We start from the raw sequence: 26,332 nt of genomic DNA, 5'->3' as shown, positions 1-26,332 counted from the left end.
TTTACTAATATCAAAGGCAAAGTGCCCCGCCATAATTTTATATAGTTTCAGTAGCAAATTAACTATTCTGCCCACATTACATTTATATTATACTTGACACATTTTCACGGTTCTGTTACCAACAAAGGACGTAACGAGCCGACGATTGATATTAAATAGAAACAAATAATCAAGGATAAACATCGATATGTAAAGACATTCGTTTGTGTATCATTGCGTTGCTAATAATGTAAGAGCCAGGGTTGAGGAGAGCCGCCCCCCCCTCCCCCCAAAAAAAATTGGGATGGCTACGATCTCGATATAAAGCTATAGTGTTTCTAATTTTCAGTATTTGCTTCCCTAGTTTCGGTGTCTTTTGACCGATTCCCAGCCTTTTCACTGTACTTAAAGTGGATTTGTGGCAACCTCAAATTAAAATGATGAAATAACTCATACAGAATATGTATTGCCAACAATTTGCGTGAATATGCTACCAAATATCTGAAACGTGACATTTGGCGGAAACTCGCATTTCCAAAGATTTGAACCCGAAATTGAGGCGTAAAATTCACGGATCATATAAGTTATAAAAACATGTTTTCACACGATGTGGTATTGACAGCTACCGAAGTGGTTATGTTTGTGGCTACGGGTATAGCGCAAGTGGAAGTTAAAGGGAGAGTAATTTATTTTAGGTAAGTTTACGATCTATTGATAAAACAAACGAAGTATAGGATGATGTATGTAAGGCAGGTTTTATGTGCCCAATCGGTCGGATTTTAGATGTTGTAGTGCAGCGTTTCTCAAACTTTTTTGGTACCCCCGAATTATGTGAATCAAGATTGCGGACAGCGGAACGTAATAGGTGTACCGGGTTAGGGTTAGGCCATAATTTCAGGTACAAATACTACGCGAGTCACTTGGCCCTTCCCCAAACTTGTAATAGAACTAAAATAAATGAAATGAAATTATGGCCTGACCCTAACCCCGGTACACATACTACGTTCCGGTGTCCGCCATCTTGATTGACATACTTCGGGAGTACCTTTTTTAGCCCCAGAACACCTACGATTTTTATCTCGTCTCGCTGAACACCAAGAAATTGAAAGGTAACTCTGGTAGGTGGTTTCAACGGCACGATGCCCGTCAGCCTGTGTAAATAGCAACCTGTACGCTTGTTTGTAGCCTGTACGTCGTCATTTAGCAGACAAACGATGTCATAATTATGACGCCACAAGTTTCAAAAGCAATTTGCGCACAATGATGTCATAAATCTTACGCAATCAGTTTTGATGTTGACCTTATGAAGTTATAATGATGACGCAATCAGTTTTGTGTGGTATATTGTGGTATCACAAATTTACGACCAAGAGTCGCCGAAGTACGCCATGGCGACCACTTTAGTCGCAATTTTTATCTCTGTTCTGCGGAACACTTCGAAAAAGCTCGCGGAACACAGTTTAAGAAACGCTGTTGTAGTGCAACGTTTCTTAACCGACAAATTTTTCGTCAATGAGGAAGTTTATAGTGTTAGAGAAGAATTGTTTGTATATGGATCATCATAGCATTTTATTTGTATGTTCTTCACTCATTCGGAAATGTAATAACACGTATTTGTCAACATGCAATATTATATTTAGACTGCAAATAAAGGCTAATATCACTAGATAATAATAAATGATATATACATTAAAAACAGTCAATTAAGTGAGAATGTAGAAAGGAGGGGGGTTACAAAATAAGCAAGAAGTTTTAGTATTGAGAGGTTCGGGACCACTTGTGTAGGGCTTATAAGTATATTCAACAGTTCGCCCGCCCGGAAACGCGATAATTGGATTCGTTGTAAAAACGGCATTCGAGTTTGGGCGTTTTAGCTGGTATATGAGGTCATAAACAAATGAAAACAACTATACTGTATATACGTGCTTCGTAGACGGTGGTTGGAGTCATTTTTTTACTCGGAGTCTGTATTCGGATCCGGAGTCGCTGCAAGTCCGGTGAGGTTATTTTCGAATGGGGGATTATGCTTGTGGCTCCGATTATGATTTACCAGTTTTGTTTAATAGATTTCATGGCTGTCAAATCTCGATAATCTTATTTTCTAAACTATTCATTACGTCACAACAATAAGGACAATGCTTTTATTGTTATCTCACAAACGATCTATGTGTCAAAACGTCCGGTATATTGTTACAAAACAGTAACTATATAACACCACCGTGACAATAACATTGCCCCGTTCCAAAATTATATATTCTCCTAATATGTTACGAGTTCCAACATTGTCGGAAATTTTTAAAAAATAAAGTATACTGAAATAACATTGAGTAGAGTAGCTAGAGTAGGGATACGTAACTGGCGGACCGCAGTCCGAAACTTTCGAGTAATTTATTTGGATCTCACCTGAGTGTTTATTTTGGACATGCTAAGGTTTCCTTTTATTGAATTACTCTTATAGTTTTAAATGTTATTACTTCATTTACCCATATTTACTGCGCTTGACCATATATAAAAAGAACTTTAGCGACATAATGGACAATGCGAATAGGGTTATCTTGATTGGGCAATAATCACTCGACGGCCGGCCGGCCGAGGAAGGATGTCGAAATATAGAATTCTGAAAAAACTAGAATTTTGAAAGTTTTGTATACGGATCTGTGATAAAAAAAAAGTAGACCTAGAGTATCGTATTCTTTGACAGACGAGTATTCATATGAATTTAGATTTGCGCAATTGGGACATATGGGAATATATCAATGAGGTGAAATCCAAATCAAAAGCCAGTATTCGTCGTTGCAGATGCAGCTAAAGTCTAATCTGGTAATAAACTCAAGGATTTGTCCGCATTACATTTTCTGACGATAATTTCTATTAGAGATTTATCACCGCAAAGCACTAATCTGTCATTTGTTTACCGTTCGAGGAATTTCCGAGGCCAAAAAAGATAATCGCGGTTCCGGATAATTGAAAAAGTAAATAAATACATCGAAGGATTAAGGTCTAAATCGGTGCCGAAATTATTTAATTCTAAGTCTTGTATAAACTGATAGTTCAGTGAGTTACAGATATTAATTGGGCGCTCTAGAAGTATGTGTACCAATATAGAGGTAACTAATTTTTCTCGCCTACTTTACATTACGTTGTTGTAAAGGAACTCAAACCTATGAACAGGGGGTATATTCTCTTGGCCAACACAGTCCCTGAACTCGTAATAGAACTGAAATAAGGGAAAACCTTGTACACACACTACGGGAGTTCCATTAATTGTATATAGATTGAGCCTATGGATCGTTTTGCAGAAATGCTGTTGTTATTGTTGTTGTGAGAAATTTATTTAGCTCTAGGCCGAATTATAGATTGTTAAGCTGCATTGTTACCGGAAAAAACTTCCGAACAGATCGAATTATTTAATTCTGAGTTTTATATAACCTATGGGCGGAGATTAGTATTATTAGAGACATAAATCGTTTTGCATAATTGTTATTTTGCTGTTGCGAATAAAACACTTTTGAACATAACTAAGTTAGAATGACAGTAGTGTTTACAGTAGCCCATTACTTTTATATGTTTTTTTTGCTGTGTCCTATTTCTATTTCATCTAAAATGTTGTTCATTTAATCAATCATGATGTCACTATATAGTTTTTTCGCATCAATGATTTTGATGACCACGTGATAAAGGAACGTTCAATTGTTAAATACAATTTTTGATAACAGAATATGTACAAATAGAATTGCTACTCCTGCATGATCCATTGCCAAATTCCATCAAACATATTATTAGACGCTCATGCATGACCAATCGCACAATTCTGCCAGACCTAATTAACCTGAGATGCCATCCATGCATGACCTGGCAGCAGAACCACAAAAGGGACTAATTAGGTCCAATTTGTCAAAACAACTGATTACTGTCAACATAATTAGAGAAATTGACAGGCAGACAGGTATTTGAGAGTAATGCTTCTATTCCGACTGTGTAGCTTGTGTATCGTATGTCTATCGGGTTGAGATATCAAGAGTGGAAAAGCCGATAAGATAATGATCTTCTTTTATCTAACTAGCTAGCTAGTCGTTATAGGTATACATGCTCATGTATGTTGGTATCTAAATTTCGATGAAGGCGTAGATCAGAGATTTTCAACCCGTTGCTCCCTTCCGTAGGCTTTTAGCACTCACGGCCCCTCTGTTTATCATTCCAGTGGTATTTATAGTGTTATTTTGATTGGTAGATTCCGAATCCCATTATGTTCAAACAATTCAGGCTCAATAATGTGAAATAACCTTAAAGCAATGAAACTAACAAGAACGAGAAGTTTTTCTGTAAAAGTAAAATCAGTTTTGCGCGTAGCACTGTGGCCCCCTCCAACGGTTTTTCTAGCTACATCACACATTTTTATGCCATCATGTGTGTCCCTATGAAGTCAACTCATTTAAATTTTATTCTGTTTACTGATTTAATATAATAAAATATTGTATTTCTCACCGTGAAACCATTTCTATAGTTTCTTCAGCTAAAAAATTCTTTTTATTTTTATTTTTACAGTATTACATGGCAGTTAGTCCATCACTGGATGCTTGTTTTGAGCTTTGTTTGGGATCTGGAATGACTAATATATCACCGTAGTCACGTGATTGCGTAGTCACGTGATTGCGGGTATAATCGTTAAGCCCCATTAGCCGTTAAAACCGCCATTTAGTCTCAACGGAGACCAATTCAGCCTAATCCCTCAAAGCAGAGATAATGTCAGATAATTAGGAAAGTTGGCAGACGAACAAAGAATAGGACCCGTGGTCAAGGAGAATAGACGAGTAGATAGGTCGGACTGTTTATTTATATTTCACTCATGCATGGCCGTATGTGTACAACTCTGCCGGGCATAATTAATCCAAAATGTCACTGATGCATGAACATTTTTACAATTCTGTCAAACTTCATTTTGACGAACAAAGGATGTAACTCGTGGCGAAGTGGAATAGACGAGTAGATAACTTGAATTGTTTATTCATATTCAAACGAGGGTAGCTGGTTTGATAGATTTTTCTCGTGAGAGTTTGGAGCATTCGTTTGGATCAGTTAGTAAGTTTGGTTTTCCGTTTTAAATGCGATGATGTTTAAATTAGCCGTTGTTTTAGCAAAGTAATCAAACGAGACAGATTTTGGTTAAGAATAATTACAGCGTTGGCAATCCTAAATAATATTGCCTTTTTGCTTACCGCGCACCATGCTGGTTACGGTAAATTTAGACTTTTAAATCAAAACTTTTGTGTCTTATATCAAGTGTGGTCAGGAATGGGGGTCAGATTTTCTATCTGCCCATGTTTAGACATGAGATGCCTAACGAGTTGAAATTAACGTTAAAGTACGACTTGATACATTGTACAATCAGCGCCCTATGGCCGTTTATGTGCACAATGTCCCTATATTATAAAACTTTATGCTGATAAAATCAAGTTTTTTTTTAAAGTATTTTGTACTACAAAAAGTTGTTGCGGTGCGAATTTGGTAATCACTGGAGCACGACATTTTTACGATGAAATGCGAGTAGATTTTCTTATTTTTGTTACTTATCTTCAACGGAAGTTTACATTGGCATAGCTGACTGGAAATCGTAACAAAAACATCAAAGATACGACCTTATATATTTTGATTAATTTGATATTGTTAGTGTCGTGTTGGTTTAGGATACGAAAACAGGTCGAAACTGTTTGTTTACGCACGCTCTATCGGCCGTGAACCTTCATATGTGCTTGGATTTGTGACTATAAGAAAATCTTGCGCTCCAGAAGTATATGTACCAATATGGAGGTAACTGATTTTGTTCGCCTACTTTATATCAAGTTGTACAAAGGGACTGAAACCTATGAGCAGGAGATTGATTTGGTTAACACAGACAGTCCCGAACTCGTAATAGAACTAAAATAAGGAAAATTGGAATAAAATTATTGCCCTACCCTAACCTGGTACACACGCCACGGGAGTGCCGAAAATTTCATACCTCAACCTGCAGTAAGTTGGAGTCTGGGTAAGGTTTAATTGCACAACGAATCCGGTTTGACAAAAAAATAGACTCAATCTCCAACTATAAGAACTTCACGTGCCTTCACTCAGAAGTAAAGGAGACTCTGTGAAAGTTACGGCGACCACTGAAATCATGGGGTTACTTAAAGTAGGTTGTCCATGAGATCTTTATAATTTTTTTATATTTGCAAAGGAAAATTTTTTGATACAATAACCTGGTTAGAATATAATGTGAACTGGCTTCCTAGCAAAACAGAAATTGTGAAGGGACTTTGTGGACACCCTGTATATTGGACTATGGTGATGAATTAGTAGTATTTCCACCTGAAATAACGTCACGTATTATTTGTACATGAAATGATGGCCTAACCCTAACCTGGTTCACATACTACGTTCCGGTGTCCGCCATCTTGATTCACATACTTCGGGAGTATCCTTGCTTGTGTACGGCCTTGCTCGCAGCGAAATTGCCAATCATAAACAATAAGTCATTGCTTGAATGAGAAAGAAAGATGAATCATTGTGTTGTCATAAACTTGACATTGTCGGAAGCCCTTTATAATGTGATGTATATTTAGAATTAGGATTAAAAAAACAAATGATTAATCGCTCGTTGTAATAAGATAATACGATATTACGGAGAAAAAATAGGCTTTGTATGTCCGCTTGATGAAACATATCGGAGAAGTATTTCGTTTGAATTTTTGGCGCTCCAGAGTGTGTGTACCAATATGGAGGTAACAAATCTTGTTCGCTTACTTTACCTAAAGTTGTGTAAAAGGACTGAAACCTATATAGACAGAGGATAAATTCACTTGGCTAATACAGACAGTCATTGAACTCGTAATAGAACTAAAATAAGGAAAATCGGAATAAAAGTATAACCTAATCTTAACCTGGTACACACACTACGGGAGTACCTTGTGGTCTTGTATATTGTAACGATACGCAGCATATCCCGCAGATATATTCCCTCCCTTATGTTATGACTGTAGTTAGGTCACGGTCGTTGCCAATATGTGTTTGTTGAAATTGCGATCAGTGACCTTGTCAGCATTATAACAATTACATCATATTTATGGGGGTTGGATTAGAAAAGGGGGGCCTACAGAAGTATGTGCACTAAGATGGCGCACAACCTGAACCCAGTATGTGTACCAGGTTAGGGTTCGGGTAGTGCGTCATCTCGGTGCACATACTTCAGAATCGCCGAAAAGGGCGCATTCGAATATCTCTTATTCTAAAATACTTTTCTGCTGCCGTAGACTCGAGGAAGAAAATACATTTATCGAGAATGCGCGATGCGATAGAAGACAAGGACCGATCGACGTTATTTAATACTTCGTTTATGGAAGCGGATTAAATCGTTATTTAGTTATTATTATTATTTTGTTAAAATATCTCGTTACCACAAGTAACGTAAGTGGAGGCGAATTTCCAGCACAAATTAAACTAGATATCGATCTTCCGACGTTCAGTCGCTCCGACTCAATAGCGACACCGCGTGTCCCATCACTAATTGTTTAAAAAAAACTCGCTATTTATACAAAATAATTCATCCATTTTAATTTAGTTTAATCTGGTTTGTACGAGCAATACCAATACCTTTGCGTCGTAAAGCCTATACCTGAGTCCAATTTATTATCTATGCTTATGACGTTACAATGCACTAACAGCTAGCTTGTGCGAAGCGAACAACGCAATTCATAGGATTTATAACCAAAATTTTCGTGACTGCTTGAAAGCCTATGTTAAATAAAGGTGCGGCCCGCGGTTATACCCAGTCATTTGTATTTGGCCCTCCTGTATTAAAGGCTGCACACCTCTGATCTAGATAAAACGAGATCCTATTTGTTGGACATTTAGTCGTTAGAACAAATGCATGGATTATGTTAGTATTCTAATTCTTTCACTTGTGAGGTCTCGTATAGTAGTCTTTTTTCAAGCCACTCAAAAATTTTTTTACATAAATTTTATAAAATCTCGCAACCCAAGGATATAGTAAACGACATGCGGTACTTTTAGGGCCGCAAAATTAAATATTTAAAAATATCATTTTAACATAGCAGCCATTTCCCTAGAAATTACGCCAAACTAGGGAAGGTCGAGCGCTTGTTTGCCATCGGCGAGTTTTCGAAATGGTGGCGTTGCTAATATATTTAAATTTAAACAAATTCCGGGACTTTGAAAATTGACAGGTACTTCAGGGCATGAAAACATTTAGGCAGAAAGGGTTTTTGTTCGTCGTTGCCAATTCCAATGACAATAATCCCTCATAGTTTCGTTCCAATCAATCTTAAGGGTCTGGCATATTTTCCAATGATTTTGCTGTCTAGACAGAATTACGAAGTTTACCTTGCTTTGGCTCGGGTTGTGTACGATTGAGACATCGTTTATCCTTGGCGCCTTGATTGAAGGCAAGAAAGCTTATCGAATTCCGGAAGTTTGTAGTACAAAAGCAATTTATTCAAATATTTCTGATATGTGGAATTTATTACCAGTGCCTTGCTGTATTTGTCGCGTATTAACAATAAGACTCGCGTGTATTCGGGGTTTATATTGTCCGAGGCGGAAGACAATCTTCCCAGAGAGGAATTTGAATCATTTAGGGGGGAAATTTTGCTTTGTATTTGCGTGTAGTTTTACCGATATTTTTTACCTATTGTATTATTATAATGCATATATATGCATACATTGTACATTATCCGAATTGCAGAAAGGAGAGTGCAAGTCTTACTTATTACAAGCAAATGTTCCGTTCAAAATTGTATCATAAATGCAAATAGAATTTGATTTGTAGTTTATTTCTTTGTTAAAAACGTCGATTTTCAGTTTTTTATGCCGAGTCAAATAATAGTAAATTATTTTCATTCTGTGAAGTGATGAAATTCCACACAAATATTTCTAGATCTCACTTTTATTTTGGCCAACTAATCAGAATGAAAAAAGGGAGTTTGCTAGGAGTAAAATTGCGCTATTTCAACTAGAGAATAATAAACAAAGTACATGGACGTTGAAATGAATGTGGCAACAATTTGATTTTATATTGTTATGGTTTATTACGATAACTTATCAAATTGGGACAAAATAATTTCAAACAGCACAACCTTGCATGGTAGCGGGTTAGAAACACTAGCAGTCGAGGGCGCATCGTATCACGAGTTTAAACTCATGGGCGGTTAAGTATGAAGTCACGCTGTGTATTCAAACTTGTTATCAAAACCTATATGGGTGTTGTATTTCAATCATTTGCCACACACCAGACTATGTGTGACGCTTGGAGCCTTGTGCAATGGCTTTGGTATTCTTTACCTTCAGGCTATGCACAAGCAGTTACCGGTGTGTAAGTGACTATTAACGGGGCGTTTCCAAAAATATTCGAGGGGGTGTGTGAAGTTTTAAATTGCCAAGTTAGATCGCGACAAATAGCGGGCTGTTGGAGGCCGAAAACGTGGGGTTTCTTGAAAGTCTGAAACGTATCAAGCTAAGAAAATTGTTCTGCATGATACCTATAAATGTTTTTTTTTTCAAAAGAGGTGTGTGGGGGTCTGCCCCTTAAAACCCCCTATGGGAACACCCCAGGCTGTTCAAGCCGGAATTTTTCTTTGACTGACGTACAATACAACGGCTGCCATATCGTCAACCAAAATACTCCTTGAATAAATAAATGCGTTTGAATAATTTTAATCCTTACCCAATACTAGTATAGAAACTCTGTTAAAAACTTTCATTTATAGTCATACTTGCAACAAGTAATTATAATTCGTAGTTTAAAGTCCGTGATATTCTCGGTTCTGATACAGACATACCAAAAATTATATCTCGAAATCCCTCAAAAATATATGTGTTTTTGTGTTTGCCGTATTTTGTAAACCAAGCTTACTGAAATGTATTTTTAACTCAATCTCGATTTTAACCCGAATCAATTTGCATATCACGTCCGAAATCAAATAACCCTTTGAATTGCTTTTTAACGATCGACAAGAATTTTGTGTTTTACGTTGTTGTTGCCAATTTTAAAAATAGCTTTGCCAAAATTGGGATGACGCGTTATGTGCGCCATACCGCACGCGGTAAAGATTTAAATTTGATCCGACACGGCCCAGACAAGGATTAAATCATAAGGGGATGTGCAAATGTGGCCAATGGTTGTATTTGTATAATTTAGTGGCGATTACCAATTCGAATTATGCGTCTCCAAAATGTCGTCTGCGGAACGAGTGAGTGATTATAGTGCGGTCACGCTTGGTTGAAGATTTTGAACTTTCATTGTTTGATCACAATCTCAAAACAACGTAGTTGAGGTTTGAGATCATTTGTTGAGTGAGCGATTGACAGAAACAGATTTGTTTTGATAAAAAGAAAAACGAAATCTTTGAAGAGTTTTCTAATGAGAATTTTGAGAATAATCAGTGAAATTACTTTATTATATAGCTATTTCAGCTGTTCAGTGGATAATTTTCACTATTTGTCAAAAACTCAAAGTGACTGTAATCATCTTGAATGAATTGACACGTACTATGTAACCTCGTGAAGGTTTTCTTGGGAAATCTAACTGTGAGTAAAATGGAATTCAACATGGTTCTAGTAGTGTGTCGGAAGCTATAAGTTGCAAGTTATTACTTATCGATTTTAATCGGTGAGTATGTTGATAGGTATTTGTCTGTATGTCTGTTTGGCTGTTAGATGCATGCGATATCTCACGAAAGCGGGATTGAATCTGCTCCAGATTTTGCATGTGCATTCATCTTATCTCGGACCAGAAGCCTATAGATTTTGGGCGAATTATGTCGTATAATTAGCGAGTTATTAATCAATTAGTGATGGGACACAAGGTGTCACTATGGAGTGAGAGCGCTGTTTTGGGGATCCCCTAACTTTCGATCGATAAGTCTTCGGTCTCTGAGCGATATTCTCGTTTTGTCTATTTACCGTATATTTTTTGTAGACGCTGTTTCATGCCGTCCGCTCCACACGAGGACGTGTATAAGAATACAGTGATCGATTTGATCGATTACTTATCGATATAAAGTATATCGTTTATGCTAATATGGTAGAAATCATTTCATCAGAAGCAGTAATCAGTAATTTATTTTTCCACTCAAGTACACTTTATAGATAAACAATACATAAAAGATGAAAAATGGTACCTCAGGTTGAAGGGAGGAGTGAGACACCATTTCTGGTTATGAGCAGCGACAGCCGTGTTTCAATTCTAACAGTATTAGATAAATCAAACGTAATTATTGAAAGAAGTTTACGTCAAAGTAGAAGCTGCAGCAAACTGCAAGAACTTAACATAATTTAACTCAATATGATCTGACTTGAACAAAATCAAAAATGAATCAGACCATAAAACCAGTGACGTAGCTATAACCCAACTTAGGTTAAGTTATTATTGATTATGTTTTCGCTGCAGATTGAACAGAAAAGTGGGCAATAATACTGCCCAATCTGCAATGATGTGATACAAAATTTTCAAAAACGGGTTCATTTTCGCTTCAAACTTGGTTAAAACAAGTTTCCTCGTTTCATGAAGTCATGCCGAACTTATAGCTCTGAAAACAAGAAACGAGATCGCTAATATAACAACATTCCTATCACGAGTTCGCGCGGACCTCCTGGATGCCATCACTTTCAAGCTTTCACAAAACCGAATCAAAGAAAAATTAGGAATGAGACAATATAGGATAGTACTAATAAAATTATGCCGATAATTATAAATTTAAAATATCGTGCGACGCAAAAACAACAATGTTCGAATGACATTATTACATTGCGCATGAGAAATGCAGGACAATTGTTCTAGGAAAACTTATGTGTTGTTTTTGACAAAAAGATCAAAGTCGTGACTGGAAAATAAATGAGGTAACCGCGGTAGGCCACAATCTAAGAGCTCCGTTAAGTAAGTGGGTTTGCTAGCTTCTTAAATGCAAATGGAGGTCGTAATTTATGTACTGCTTGTATGTATTTCAGATGGTGACCGTACATTTGAACCCACGTACATTTGAACCCATGTGTATATTCGCGGGTTCAAACTATATGCGGGTGCAAAACCCATGGGTTATGGTTAGTATGGGTTCAAATATCTGTAAAACAACAAAAATTTCCATAGGTGCAATAGTATGCAGGTGCAATCGTCGTGGGTTCAAATGTACGTGGGTTCAAATGTAATGGAACCATTTCAGATAGGCCGTCGATTCTAAACCAGTAGGCCATGGTCAATGATGATGCTTTTTTTGCTATCGAACGCTACTCATTTTATTTAATAGAGTATGAGTGTCTATCTGAGTGGTGAATTTTTTTTCAAGTTTTTCCCTTGCATGAGAGAGGTAATGGGCCACACAATTTTTGTGCAACAAGTGGGCCAAGAAGGTTGAGAACCACTGAGCTAAGTTCAAATCGACCCGTAGATCCAACAATATGCTTAGTTAACAGGCTGTTTTACGTAAGAGTTATGCAAAACCCGTCTAGTGAAATTCATTCATAAATGCAAACAAGGGCTCGTTATTCATGGACTGTGTTTTGTTGTGGTCAAGAATTTCGCTGAACTTCTGAGTTTACGGTAAACCCAAATCCCTTAATCAAACCCTATGTGCTTCTGACTCATGTGCAAGTTGGTCAGAAATCCCCGAAGTTATGGGGAAAAAACTGAAACACGACGCAGAAGGACACAGTAAACAACTCAATAATAATATTTGCAAAGATTTAGAACCCAAATATGAGAAAATATTATTCACATTTTGCCCGCTCCTTAACTCACCTCAAACAAAAGAGAAAAATTTTACGCTGGAGAAAAGCAAGTAAACAACTCAACAGCAATATTTGCACGAATTTGGAGAACAAAAAGGCAAAAATAAACTTGTTTTCTAGAAATCGAGAGATAAATTAGGCAGATTTGGTCAAATTTTCGACACTTAAATTTAGATGAAATGAATCGCACAAAGAATAGTGGTTTTCTGGGGGAAAATCCGAAAGTGAGCAAACAAGTATTCCGTTAGATTCATAGACGAGACTTTGGTCAGAGATGAGTTCATTTTAAGTGAGTGCCAGTAACTTTGCTCAGAGATGAGTCTCCTTTACTCTTGAGTGAGTGCCTGTAACTTTGCTCAAAGATGATTCTCTTTTACTTCTGAGTGAGTGCCCGTAACTTTTCTCATGGATGAGTCTTCTTTACTTCTGAGTGAGTGCCTGTAACTTTGCTCGGAGATGAGTCTCCTTTACTTCTGAGTGAGTGCCCGTAACTTTGCTCAAAGATGATTCTCTTTTACTTCTGAGTGAGTGCCCGTAACTTTTCTCATGGATGAGTCTTCTTTACTTCTGAGTGAGTGCCTGTAACTTTGCTCGGAGATGAGTCGTCTTTACTTCTGAGTGAGTGTAATCGTTCTTCCGTAATCGTTCTTTTTGAGCAAATCCATATAAATTCTAGCTCTTGGAATTAAATTGGTAACTACATAATAATGTTGCAACTGACTTTTGTAATATTGCCTTTGTTAATGAACCTCATCGTGGCCCCAATGACGCGACCTAATATGATGATGTCATAGGAATATAAAAGGTAGAGTATGCATATTGAATGTTCGAACGTTGAGAATAATGTTCGCGAAAATTCGAAAATAGACTTGTTTTCTAGAAATCGCGAGATGAATTAGACAGATTTGGTTATATTTCGACGCATAAATTTTGATGAAAGGAATCGCACAAAGAATAGTGGTTATCTGGGAAAACCCAACTGTGAGCAAACAAGCGTTTCGTTGAATGTTGTATGAAGTCATAATAATATCGTGCAGCATGGGGTATATATAGCAGCGTTGGAACAGCTCGAATTATTGACTTTACTCTATCCGGACTTAGTCACCAGTTGTCAAAGACATAGAGAGACTCGAGTGATCAAAATCAGGGCTTTCCGAACTGGGGTCATTACCCCGCAGGGGGAGGGGGGGACGAATTTATAGATCGCAAGGAGTACACCTATTTCGCACAATAATACAATTCGAAAGACAATTATCAAAACTAGTGCAAAACATAAATCTTAAGATTCCGAGAGAATAAAGAGACCGCGAGCATAAGAAGTTTGGGAAGCACTGATATAAATGAAATGATTGAACTCACCACCAGTGGGACTTAACTTAGTGAATTATATATAGAATATCTTATAAGCTGATCTATACCGGGTGGTACGAGCCGTTTTCTTCCGCGGAAGACGGAATTGCATAAAACGAGGCAAGGTCCTTAATATCTAACTCATATAGCAAGCAAATATATATTAATATTGGGGCGGACGCATTACGTCCACCAGCTAGATAAGTACTAACTAAGAGTTTAATGTTGGGTTAACACTAGCGATATTACTGTGAATTATGTAATCTAAGCTTTATGGTAGTCGTCGATATCGCATTCATTCATTCATGCGATATCAACCCAATGCGAACGCAACGAGCTATATCACCCAGATTAATGTTGTATTATGACTCTGATTGTATCTGAGCTCATTTTATTTGTATGTCCTTAGAATTTTCGTTCGTATTTCTTATTGCTATCAATGCTATGTATGAGTTCTGAAATCGTATTATACTTGAGAGAGATTCATGCCACACAGCCGTGCATAAGTATTATTTAATAACGCGGGATTTCAAGCAGTTCGCGTCGATAGGATTTGCAAAACAGATATGAGCTGGTGAATCCCACACAACTGAAAGAAAAATTAGATTAATAATTTTGGCCTAACGAGCAAAATCAAACTCTCGCTTTCGAAGTTGGCCAATTCTTCTCAATGAACAAGATACTTTACTACAGATCAGAGCTAAGATCTGAAACCCGACCCGAACCGAAATTCGGGCCGGGCTGACATTTTTTTTTGAATAAATATATGTTCATAAATATTATATACTGAAACTATGGGTGGATACCAAACTAAGGAATACTTGTTATAAAATAAATAATATTATTACTGCTCGTAAGAACTCCTAAATAATATATGAAATTTCGGGTTTGCTTCGGACTCGGACCTGAAAATCCAGTTAATTAATTAGGCTTAGTCGGGTCCAATACCCACAGGCCAGGGTCGGGCCGGGCTGAAATTCTTGGGCCCGTTCTTACCTCTAGTACAGATATGTCCGATTGGATTACCTTGCATCGCAGACTATTCAATTCTGTGTCCGCTGTATATTTATGTCTTGTTTTGTAAATAAATAGTGATGACCATTTCGTGAGGTCAGAAATAGAACTACTATCTGTTTACAAAATAAGGACAATGATAAGAAAAAATTGAGTTATTTTACTGAAAATGTGTTGTTTTTGTAGTATCCGATTTAATCGAAAACGTCGACATTTTCAGAGTAAGACTAAAACGTGCCGAAAACGCATTTCGGGAATTTGGTGGCGGCCATTGATTAGAAAGAAACAAGAATTGTGACGCCATATTATGAAAGTGAGTTCATTTTTGTATACCTTCTACGGCAAAGTAAGTCTGTAAATTGATTTTTTAATATATTACTAGATATCTGTGGCTGCTTTATCTAGCCATGTTCGGAGCAAAAGGCACAAGTAAGCGTTTTATTACGTCATTATACACCCCCCTCATTTTAAGCTGGTTACGCTGTTTAACTGATTGTCTACGGGAGTCTGGCGGAAAAATTCTTGTAAAATTACAATGCTTTTGAGTCAATCGAATTTTGCTCTTACAAATGCCCGGGCGGGAACAAACGTATGCCGTAACTTACTGTTTGCAAATCTATTGCCGATAGCAATTAAATACTCCATGTCAAGTGGCATCTTGACTTAAATATAGTTTTAATTATCGGAAAAAGTCTAAATTTGCATTTTTAAGAACAGAAATGTTATTTTTACGAAAACTTTTTATGACGGCATTCCAGAGACGTAACGAGACCATTACGGGATTTTTAACATTTCGAAAACGCGTTTTTCTAACTTTCCCGGTCAAAGAAATCAGTTAATTCACTCGTTTTCACATGAGCTATGTCATTCATGTTCTGCTGTTGTCGTCAGTTACAGTATAGAAGAGACATTGTATGAGATTTTTGATATTTCGAGTACGAATACACGCTTCTTGGGACACGTTTTTTATCAACTCTTCCGGCCAAAGAATTCAATCCATTTACTTGTTTTCTCATGAGCTATGTCTTGTTTTTCTGTTGTTGTCATTTATAGTAATAGGCGTTTCCCCGACCCTTGACCCCTGAAATATTCTCCCTATACTTTAATACTTTACCAATGTAAAATTTTTAACGCTGATTTTGAGAGTGTTTTGGATAGTTGGCGCTTACAGACTGGCTCACTTGCTCAAAACTATCATTTTTATTCAAAACAATAAACCACCGCTGAGACCCACAAAACCAGCTGAATAACTGAAATCATCATAGACCGACAAAATTATCTGTGTTAGCCGCGATATCAGCTTCAACGTACTGCCAGTATGAGGTCCATATTCCCGATCGAAAATGAATAGTTGTTCAAATATGTGGAATCACAATTCTTTATTTCGGTGTAGGTGTGATTAACATGCGAAATCTAATCCGTGTAAACCTCAGTGATATATTTACAAAGAGGCGAGAGAGTAGCCAGCCCGGGATTTGGGGAGAGGGCAAACTTTTTGTATAATGACGTAATAAGACGCTTACTCGTGTGTTTTGCTCCGAACAAGGCTAGATAAAAGCAATTTCAAAATAAGTGTTTTACAATCCGTAGTTCGTGACTCAAAATTGGGTCGCCTGAACATTTTCTTGCAAAATCTAAAAGTTACTGATTCTATTCTCTACAAATTTATAATGTTATAGTAATTGTATATGGCAAGTATCACAGCGTAAAATACTTGGCATCTGTTGGTATTAGTTTGTCAGTTCATTTTGTAATTAACTATTTAAAGCATAAGCACTACACATGGTCTAGTATTTGAGCATATACTTGGGTAAGGGTTAGTGATTTTTCAAAATTTATTTTTCATAAAATTTGTGTCGCTTGAAAAAAAAGGGTTGGGACCCACTGCTCTTGAGGCAGGGAATTACCTCAAAATAGTTTTTTGTTGAGATTTCAGGTCTCCCTTGTGAACATGCCTATATGTAGGCAGTCACTTACTTATTTATAGCCATATATATGTGCGCCATACATATTTTAGGGGTAAATCTGATGCTGGGAACATTCAAACTGGCTGATTGTCAAAGCCCAATTGTCTACAGTTGAGAACTTCTCTCTGTGAAACCATGAATGCGCGCTAAAACCGAGAAGTACTTGATTATAAAAGCAATCGAGGACACTCAAGGAGCAAGATAAGTGGGAAACGGTCTTTAATACTTTGCCCTAGGAATGTTAAAAAGGTAAACTTCAGGACTTTGGGAAGTGCAGAGCGTTTTTTGCTAGATTTGTGCTTTGAATGGAATTATGGAGTATTGGGTTTTTAAAAACATCTAATAGTGTTACTAGCTTAATATCGGCCAATGTAGATAGCACTGGGGATATATATTATCGTACAGTGGGGGTTTTGCATTTTGCAGTTACTGGAGTGAAATTATCTATATAAAAAATTGACTTTTGGGGCGTTAGCCAATGTGCAAAATTTTTTCTAGGTTTGTACTTCGAAGGGAATTAATCAGCATTCGGTTTGCAGAAAATAATTTTATTATAAAAATTTGATTACAGTTCCTGAGTAAAGTAAAATTACTTTTTTTAATGGCTCGGATGTATTTTCTGCTTGTCAAATTCATTATTGCCTTTGGTTGATTTTTTAGTTTGAACAGTTACAAAATTAGCCAAGTCAGTATTTTGATAAGTAAACAAAAAGCGCGGAGGCCCTAGGTTTCTTTCACGAAGCCTCCGGGCTCCGTACGGAGCACTTTGAAAACATATGGTGCATATTGCAAAAAATATTGACACTCAATTTATTACATTATTATTGGGTATTGTAAGATTGATGAAGTGGATAAATCGAACTTTGGCGTTTTTACTGTTATTAGGGATTTGAGTGAGATCTGGGAATTTTTTGTGAGTTCTAGTTTTCTGAGCAAAAAATAGAAATCGAAAATTTAATATTGCATAAACAAAACGTCCTAACTTTCAATGTATAAATACTGATAAAACTTGCATTATAAAAATGTTAATTTAAGGAGTCGTGGGAAATTAGTTATCAGCAACAACAGTCATGCGTACAGTGATAAAATTGTTTATCTTTTGGAAATTTTGACATTCTTTCTTTTGGAGTATGAGTGACTGACAAACTCTAACGCCATCCGTAGAATTGCTAGGGTCGTATTAAGTTTACTTTGCAATTTTTATTGCAGCTGCACTGCTAATACCCATACCATTCCTAGATAAATGTTTATGGGTGTGTCGGATCCATAAGTACGCTCTGAAACAGTCTCTAAACAAGCCGTCACTGAATAAGCACGGAATAACCATTTTATTATTTTATAACAGGGGGGGGGGGGGCAAGGTTTTTGCACCAGGGGTTTAGTTAACGTCCCCATGGCGAGTCTGTGACAATCTTACACAGACAACGATCATAATCTAACAAGCCTATTGCACCCCAGAGATTTTAATAACAGCAACTTTGTAGTACTTGCGCTGATTATTTGGTTTCTGCGAGACTAACTACTTATCCTTCTTCTATGCTTTTGTGCCGGTGGATCCGTATGCATATATTGCAAGGATGCTGTAGCAAGATAACTATCCTAAGTGATTCAAGAGTGCTGCTTAGTGTTCAGCAAGACTCTTGAATCACTTACTATGTAGTACAGGCAGAATTGGTTGGAAGCAGAAATTTATTGTCACATCAGGCGGACCGGATTAAATCATCTAATGGGCCGGAGAGGATGGAGAGGAACCAAAGTCTGGACACTCGCAATTTCATCACATCCTGTATAAGTTGGTGAAATTTCAATCATAATTTATTTATCGAGACCATGCTTCCAAAATCACATAACTGGCTAACTAATCACATGCCCGATATGGACTGGTACCTAGACGAGACGCCGCGATTTGCCACATGATTAAGTTGTCTTATCACCTTTCCTCTTCCCGGGATTAATATGTAAATCCCATTCTTATTTTTTGTGCAGTTATGCCTAGTTCACATACAGAAATGTAGGCCGAAAGAAAACAAATATTTTCAACACTCTATTTTTATGCCCTTTGCGGCTCATTCCCATGCGAGGAATTGAAATAACCGTCTTTATTTGGCCACGGACGACAAGGAGATAACCAGCGCCTGCTAAGATTAAAATAAACTACCGTCACAGTAAAGAAACGATACCCATTCAGAGGCTTAGTCATCAAAATACATTTGTGCGTGCACAAGACGACTACTCAGAAAGCCGAGAAAAATACTATTTACCAGAAACAGACATCTGAACTAAGTGCAAACTACGACCCGTACAAGCTGTCTATCCCCATTTCGTGAACAAAACAACCGGACCCACAGGGCATACATAACTTGGCCTCACAGAAAATCCGGAGTTTGAATAAACTGACTCCTAGCAATACCGCGTTACATACTTATCCTGGAATAATCTGCACTCTGAACGCAGAATACGGATTACCCGATTTTTTACCATCCAATCCTTTATACACTTTGGATATATATAATTCAGCCTGGGAAATGGATTTCTACAGCATCCTCGTCTTCATTGCGAGTTTCATCGTCGGGATCGAGTCGATCAAGAAATCCTCAATGTTTATGTCGGGTGAGAAGTTCTTTCGTTTATTCATTTTAATCTACCGGGAATCTCTACTTCTGATTTTAATATGATAGAATTTTAATAATTATTCCGGGAATGAGGAAAGCCGATAAAGTGGTTTACTCGTGCGATAAATTCGCGGCCTCTCTCGTTCAGTTAACAGTCCATGTCGGGTATGGGATTAGTTAGTTATTTGTTTTCGGAAGCACGGACTTGGGTGTGGAGGAATACTTATCCCGGGGACCGGAAAGGGAATAAAGCGGTTTAGTCTTACGATAAATCACAGCCTCGCCTACGCTTACCAGTTCATGTCAAGTATGGGATTTGCTAGACAGTTATTTGTTTCGAATACACGAACTTGATGGCGGAGGAAGACGTCAATTTCTCACACATAATTATCCTCCGTGAAACCAGATATGCCAAATTTGATTTTAATTTAATGAAAAAAAACGGAAATTGGTGACATCGAAAATGTAAATTCGCCAGATGAGAAACAAACCAACAAGAAATCGTGTAAAATCGAGCACGCCAGGATTCGAACCTGGAATCTTCTGATCCGTAGTCAGACGCGTTATCCATTGCGCCACGCGCCCGCATGTCCACACTGCGTCCAATCATGAAAACATTGTTAGAAGCTTACTGACGACCACTCAAATTGTGAGAGATTGTTGTGACAGCATCTTCAATTAGTATTGGTTTTGGCCGGATTGTTTGTTATATTTGGCATGATGTTTTAGATGTTCAATAATATAGTGTCGGTCATCCGTCGTCAGCCCCGGTGGCCTAATGGATAAGGCATTGGCCTCCTAAGCCAAGGATTGTGGGTTCGAGTCCCATCCGGGGTGTTTAGACGTTTTTCGAACTCAGATTTGGACTTATATTTGACCCTCTTAAAGAACGTGAGCTCGCAGCCCGTACTTATGGAACAAGATTGCAGTAAATATGCACATCGTATTTTGCAATAAGGATGATTCCGGATGTGAGCGCAATAAGAGTATCTGACCTTTAAACTTTTGATCTAAAGATTATCGAATGAGTACCGTACAACATTGCAAAGGTGGATAGGACACAAAGCGCCCATTGTCTTATACTGAGCATCCGGCGCTTACACCGTATCGCTATCGTTTGTAATAATTATTGTCCACGTTATTTAACTGCGATGGCAGACGCTAGAAATCGTTTAAAAACGAGCACGCCAGGATTCGAACCTGGAATCTTCTGATCCGTAGTCAGACGCGTTATCCATTGCGCCACGCGCCCGCACGTACATAGTCATTCCAGACCAAAACAACTAGATTGCATTCTGAATCTGAACGCCCTTCTACGGGTAGAAGCCCCCACTATAGCCAGAATGTCTGCTGTCAAGGCGGCCATTTGAAAAAGTGAAAAATAGGACAACAGAAGCTAAGACGAAATCTACAAAAGAGCGAGAAGAACACCCCGGATGGGACTCGAACCCACAATCCCTGGCTTAGGAGGCCAATGCCTTATCCATCAGGACACCGGGGCGGACGCACCCCTTAGTTTAAATTGTTTACAGAAGGTACCCCGTACGTACGTACGTACGTACATGCGCACCAAAACTCTGTTATCAACAAGAATCGTCATCTTTCCTACTACAACAACAAAATCAATTTTGCAAACGACCCACTTTGTGTATTCCACTTGTGTGACTGGAAGTTTATTCAACTGCAGCGCCAAAAGAAACATGGCACTCGAGTTGTGTTGTTTTTACCCTTTTGACTCGATGCCAGAATTTATGTACGATCTACTATGGTAGACTTTAGACTTTGGCAGTGTGAAAACATTTTTAATATATTTGACGCGGGTTAGCGTGCGGGCGCGTGGCGCAATGGATAACGCGTCTGACTACGGATCAGAAGATTCCAGGTTCGAATCCTGGCGTGCTCGCTTTTTCACCACCCTGTACCAAAATTCAGGCGACAATTTTACACAAAAACATAGAAAGAGCATAAATTTCTGAATATTCTTCTACTCGTGGCTTCAGCAAGTCCGTACATCTGAAAACAAATAACTAATTCCATACCCGACATGGACTGGTAAGCGGGCGAGAGGCCGTGGGAGTTTAGTCGCCTTATCGGATTTCCTATAAGATCTTATCCAAGATTGGGGCACGGAAAAAGTAAAAGCGAGTCGAATTAACTTGACTTTAAATTTGACCACACGAATGGGATGAACAAGGACATGGAGGTTTGTGCCTCTGAAAACAAATACCTGATCGCATACCCGACATGGACTGGTAACCGGGCGAGAAACCGTGGTTTGTCATAGGATTTAGCCGCCTTATCGAATTTCCTCTCCCCCTGGATAAATACGTAAATCTTATGTAAATAATTTTATCTGCTACGAGGCAGTGTTCCATTGTTTTTTATTCTTGCATGATGAAAAAAGATCACTGAACCTAAAACCCGTGTAATACATGCGTATGCCTTGTTTTGGCAATTTTTATTTTATATTAAGCTAGTTTTAAATCATAATCTTCAGAGCTCGTGTATTTGCCGATAAGTATTAGTGAACCATATGTACGCAGACTTTGTTTGTGTTCTTGCTTTTTCAATCGAAAAAATTATCAAATGATTTATCGCGTGGTAGGCTGGTTATTTATTTAGTTTATGTTTTTATGTGTTTGCCTCCTATTAGTACGTGCACGTCAGAAACTAAATATTTCCGTTCAGTGCGACGCCACACGACCGCAAACGTAGCGGGTGGTCGCGTCGCATTAATTCCGGGTGCTTGGTCTTTTTTACGACAAGGTCATTAAATCAGCTGTTCTTTTCAAACTGCGGTTTGTGTTGTCCGAGTCTGGTGACCTTTCAAGCAGGTTTGTGATGAACTTTAACCCCTGACAGTCAAAGATCAACCGAGACAGCCGCTAGTGGTGATATAGTTACCAAAACTCGGATGGGTCGTTTTCCGAATTATACCTCGGGACCTACAATTGTGCTCGTTAGTGTACATGAATATACCCCATGCCGTTATATTTCAGTCCCTTTACACAACTTGATGTAAAGTAGGCGAACAAAATTAGTTACCACCATGTTGGTAAACATATTTTTGGAGCGCCCCTAGAGCAGTGTTCCATTTTTAAATCTATTCTTCGATGCGGTAGATGCAAAATGAAGTGTTAAATCATTTCCATAGATACCAAAAATTTATCTTTTTATTACGAACTCCTTATAATTGTGCTACAAAAAACGCTTCGATGCATCCGTTGTTATATGCTAATGGTCCCCAGCCTTTCATAGGTTGTGGCGACCTTTCAGAGGCTTTTAGCACTCATGCCCCCTGTTTGTCATTCCCGTGGTATCTATGGTGTTGTTTTGATTGTTAGATTCCAAATCCCATTATGTTCAAACAATTCATGCTCAACAAAAGGAAAACACCTTGTGAAATAACCTTATCAAGAAATGCAATTGGGAGTTTTCTTGTAAAAGAAAACCTAAAATTGGTTTTGTGCCCAACATTGTAGCATTGTGGACCCCGATTGGGAAATGCTGTTATATGCGCTTTAATAATAACAATAGAAAAGTAGAGTCTCTCACTGAAAACACGTTCAACAATTTATGTCAGGGCATAATAAGTTGCGTAAGCGTTTCCGGACCGGATATATTCAATTTATTGCAAGAGAATAGCTTCTTCAAACAATAGGTTGCTGGTGCAATGACTTATTCGGAGTGAAAGACGTATAAAATAATCATATTGCATTTCTTCTTTAGAAGTTGATCTACTGAGGGCAGCCAGAAGTGAAAAGTCCGCGATCAGAGTGACAGAAAAAGTAGCGCGGACGCTTACGAAAGCACATACAATTTCGTTGGCGTTTGAACTCAAAGTCCCGCCAGAAGAATTTGTTTCCGTATTTGCAATTTATGAAAAATCCGGACCGAGAAAGTATTTTGAAATCACTGTGAACGGACGACAGGACAAAGGTGGGTATCGTATATAACCCATGTGGAAAATATGCGAACGAGAAAAGCTTATATCGGGGACCACCACAAATCTTAGCTTACTTTAGCCGCGATAATAATGCAAATGATAAGGCGAAATTAAACTCTTAGTTAGTACTTGTCTAGCTGGTAGGCGTAACGCGCCCGCCCCCAATCTTAAAGTGTCTATTCTGGATGTCCGTAATTTGCGTTCTTTAGCGTCTTCGTATGCTTTTGCTTATTAGCATCCTGTGTTAGGTAATCGAGAGCTGATAGGTCTTTGCCAAAATGCTAACATTGGGCTTAACTTACTTAAGACTCACTAATAATGCAGATATCGAGATGACGTTAAACTCATAGTTACTTCTTGTCATAGCTGATAGGCTCAATGCGTCAGCTTTAGCGTTGCCGCTTTCTTGTTAACATCTCGTTATAAAGATTCAGGGTCCCGAGTGTTCTTTTCCAATGCTAACATTGGGCCAACATTGTCCGAGCGTTTGAATATCAATTGCTCAGAAAATAACCTAATACCACGTTTTTAGCGTTGGTATTTTGGTAAGATAAATTTCTATCCTTCTTCCACGCTTTTGCTCTGGTACATCCTTCAGCATTTATTGCAACAAATTCCCAACAAAATTGATTTAATATTGGTGTGGGGAAAGCTTCGATCATACAAAACGTCCCAAAAATATATTTGTGTCAGTGTGCAGAAAGATTATAAAAACTACTTTTGTCTTTATTTCAGTTTCGATTAAGTCACGTGATGAAAGCGACGCCGATGACGACGAGTTGCACGTGACCAGTTTTCGTAAAGTTGGCATTGCTAACGGACAATGGCACACAATGCTCATTCATTTCGTCATAACAGAGTAAGTAATTTTTCTGCAGTTGCAGGGTTTATGTCATCATCGCTTTTTGTAGAGTACTTTGTCAATGTGGCCGCATTTTTATGAGACGTTTTGAGACTTTTACAACAAATAAGGGTCTATACGAGCATTTGCTGATTCATAATGAACATGTATGCTTTGTTAAAAATTTCTCGAAGATGAAATTTCAAAATTTATCTGTATGTTAACTGACTGTGAACTTTTTTTATTCTCGAGTCGGTCAGTATTTATTAACGCTCAATTCGCCACTGTAATCCTTTAACAGGGCCTCCAAAATATTTAATTAAGATGGTGACCCCTTCCAATATATTAAAATTGGTACTCCCGAAGTATGTGAACCAAGATGGCGGACACCGGAGCGTAGTATATGAACCAGGTTAGGGTTAAGCCATGATTTTATTTCTTCAGTTCTATTACGAGTTCGGGGACTAGCAAAATGACTCCCGTAGTATTTGTACCTGAAATTGTGGCCTAACCCTAACCTGGTACACATACTATGTTCCGGTGTCCGCCATCTTGGTTCACATACTTCGGGAGTACCTTAAAATTTTCGGCGACCGTTTTTAAGACGACATTGTTTTGCAAGCGCGTCGTTTCTCTGATCCTATGTATTCTCTTAAAATCGTCATATTTATGTTTTGCTCTAGTTTTAATAACTGTGTTTCGAATCAAAAGTCTAAAAAGCACAATAGATGAAGTACTTTATGGGAAATTGGTGTACTCTTTGCGACCCTTAAAATTCGTCGCGACTCCCCAGTTTGGGAATATCTGCTTTACAGCACTCATTTCTCTTCTCGTCCCGATTGCTTCTGAGTAAGTGCGCACGCTTCGCTCCGAGCAAATTGCCCTGACAAATGAATTCATGTTATACAAACTCGAATATTTATGGAATTCTAGTACTGTATTACGAAAAAAACCCGAATCGAATATATTTTCTAAACTTTTGCAAAATATAAAACCTACTGTGACGTAACGTGCAGAACAAGCTTTTTATATCCTTATTTTACCTGTGATTATGCGGATACAATTTTGGATCTTTTGCACAAAGCACCCGCCAATATACACCTCCGTTACTGTTCAAAATAGGAAAATTAATAATTATCCAGTTAGGGCTCTGGTTAGGAATGATTTGAAAATTTGGATTTTCAGCGCAATCTGCATTTGTATCCCTTGCCCTAACTGGATAATTATTAATTTCCTTATTTTGAACGGTAACGGAGGTGTATATTGGCGGGAGCTTTGTGCAAACGATCCGAAAATTGTATCCGCAGAATGTAATCACAGGTGAAATTAGGATATAAGAATCTTGTTGTGCAGGTTACGTCACAGTAGGTTTTATATTGCAAAAGTTTAGAAAATATATATTCGATTTGGTTTTTTTTCCTAATACAGTACTAGGATTCCATAAATATTCGAGTTTGTATAACATGAATTCATTTGTCTAGGCAACTTGCTCGAAGCAAAGCCATGCGCACTCACTCAGAAATAAAGAATATCATCTCTGAGCAAAGTTGTCAGAATGTCCAAAGGTCATATGAAACGATATTTTGTTGCGAATGTCACCGTGAATTCTTAACGTAATTTGCCGCAATTTCAGGATAACTTTTCCGGGGTTAAATTACTTGGCAGAGCTACAAAGAGTTGGCGAGGTTGTTCAAACAAAAATATTTGATTACCGAAACCACAACTGGCATCGTTAAATTGTAAATCTAGTCTTCGAAATCACTTGGATTGTGCTGAATTCTGCTGTATCATGAACTTGACGTCACTAGTGTTGGGCATTTTCGAATAACTGGTGATTTCAGAATCGAAT

General features: G+C 37.9%; 2 protein-coding genes and 4 non-coding genes across 9 annotated transcripts in view; 3 read left to right on the top strand and 3 right to left on the bottom strand.

Moving 5' to 3' along the window:
• The window catches only part of LOC120348511 (uncharacterized), a 101,007-nt gene that overhangs the window by 44,195 nt on the left and 30,480 nt on the right, over positions 1-26,332 (bottom strand). The gene's annotated exons all lie outside the window — the stretch shown is intronic.
• The window catches only part of LOC120348343 (thrombospondin-4-like), a 31,007-nt gene continuing 23,727 nt past the window's right edge, over positions 19,053-26,332 (top strand). For both annotated transcript variants that reach the window (XM_039418462.2, XM_078115984.1), the window contains exons 1-3: positions 19,053-19,694; positions 23,426-23,635; positions 24,378-24,501. In XM_039418462.2, the coding sequence (XP_039274396.2) occupies positions 19,610-19,694; positions 23,426-23,635; positions 24,378-24,501 (419 nt within the window). In that variant the 5' untranslated portion in view covers positions 19,053-19,609. The remainder of the gene's footprint in view (positions 19,695-23,425; positions 23,636-24,377; positions 24,502-26,332) is intronic.
• Positions 20,209-20,281, bottom strand: Trnar-acg (transfer RNA arginine (anticodon ACG)). Its single transcript has one exon. It is a non-coding gene; the product is annotated as a tRNA-Arg (tRNA).
• Trnar-ccu (transfer RNA arginine (anticodon CCU)) lies at positions 20,461-20,533 on the top strand. Its single transcript has one exon. It is a non-coding gene; the product is annotated as a tRNA-Arg (tRNA).
• Trnar-acg (transfer RNA arginine (anticodon ACG)) lies at positions 20,876-20,948 on the bottom strand. Its single transcript has one exon. It is a non-coding gene; the product is annotated as a tRNA-Arg (tRNA).
• On the top strand, positions 21,527-21,599 carry Trnar-acg (transfer RNA arginine (anticodon ACG)). The gene has a single exon. It is a non-coding gene; the product is annotated as a tRNA-Arg (tRNA).

This window comes from Styela clava, chromosome 1 (assembly GCF_964204865.1).
Source record: "Styela clava chromosome 1, kaStyClav1.hap1.2, whole genome shotgun sequence".
Lineage (NCBI taxonomy): Eukaryota > Metazoa > Chordata > Ascidiacea > Stolidobranchia > Styelidae > Styela > Styela clava.
Note: the sequence above shows the minus strand (reverse complement) of the source record. Positions and strands in the feature narration are given on the sequence as shown.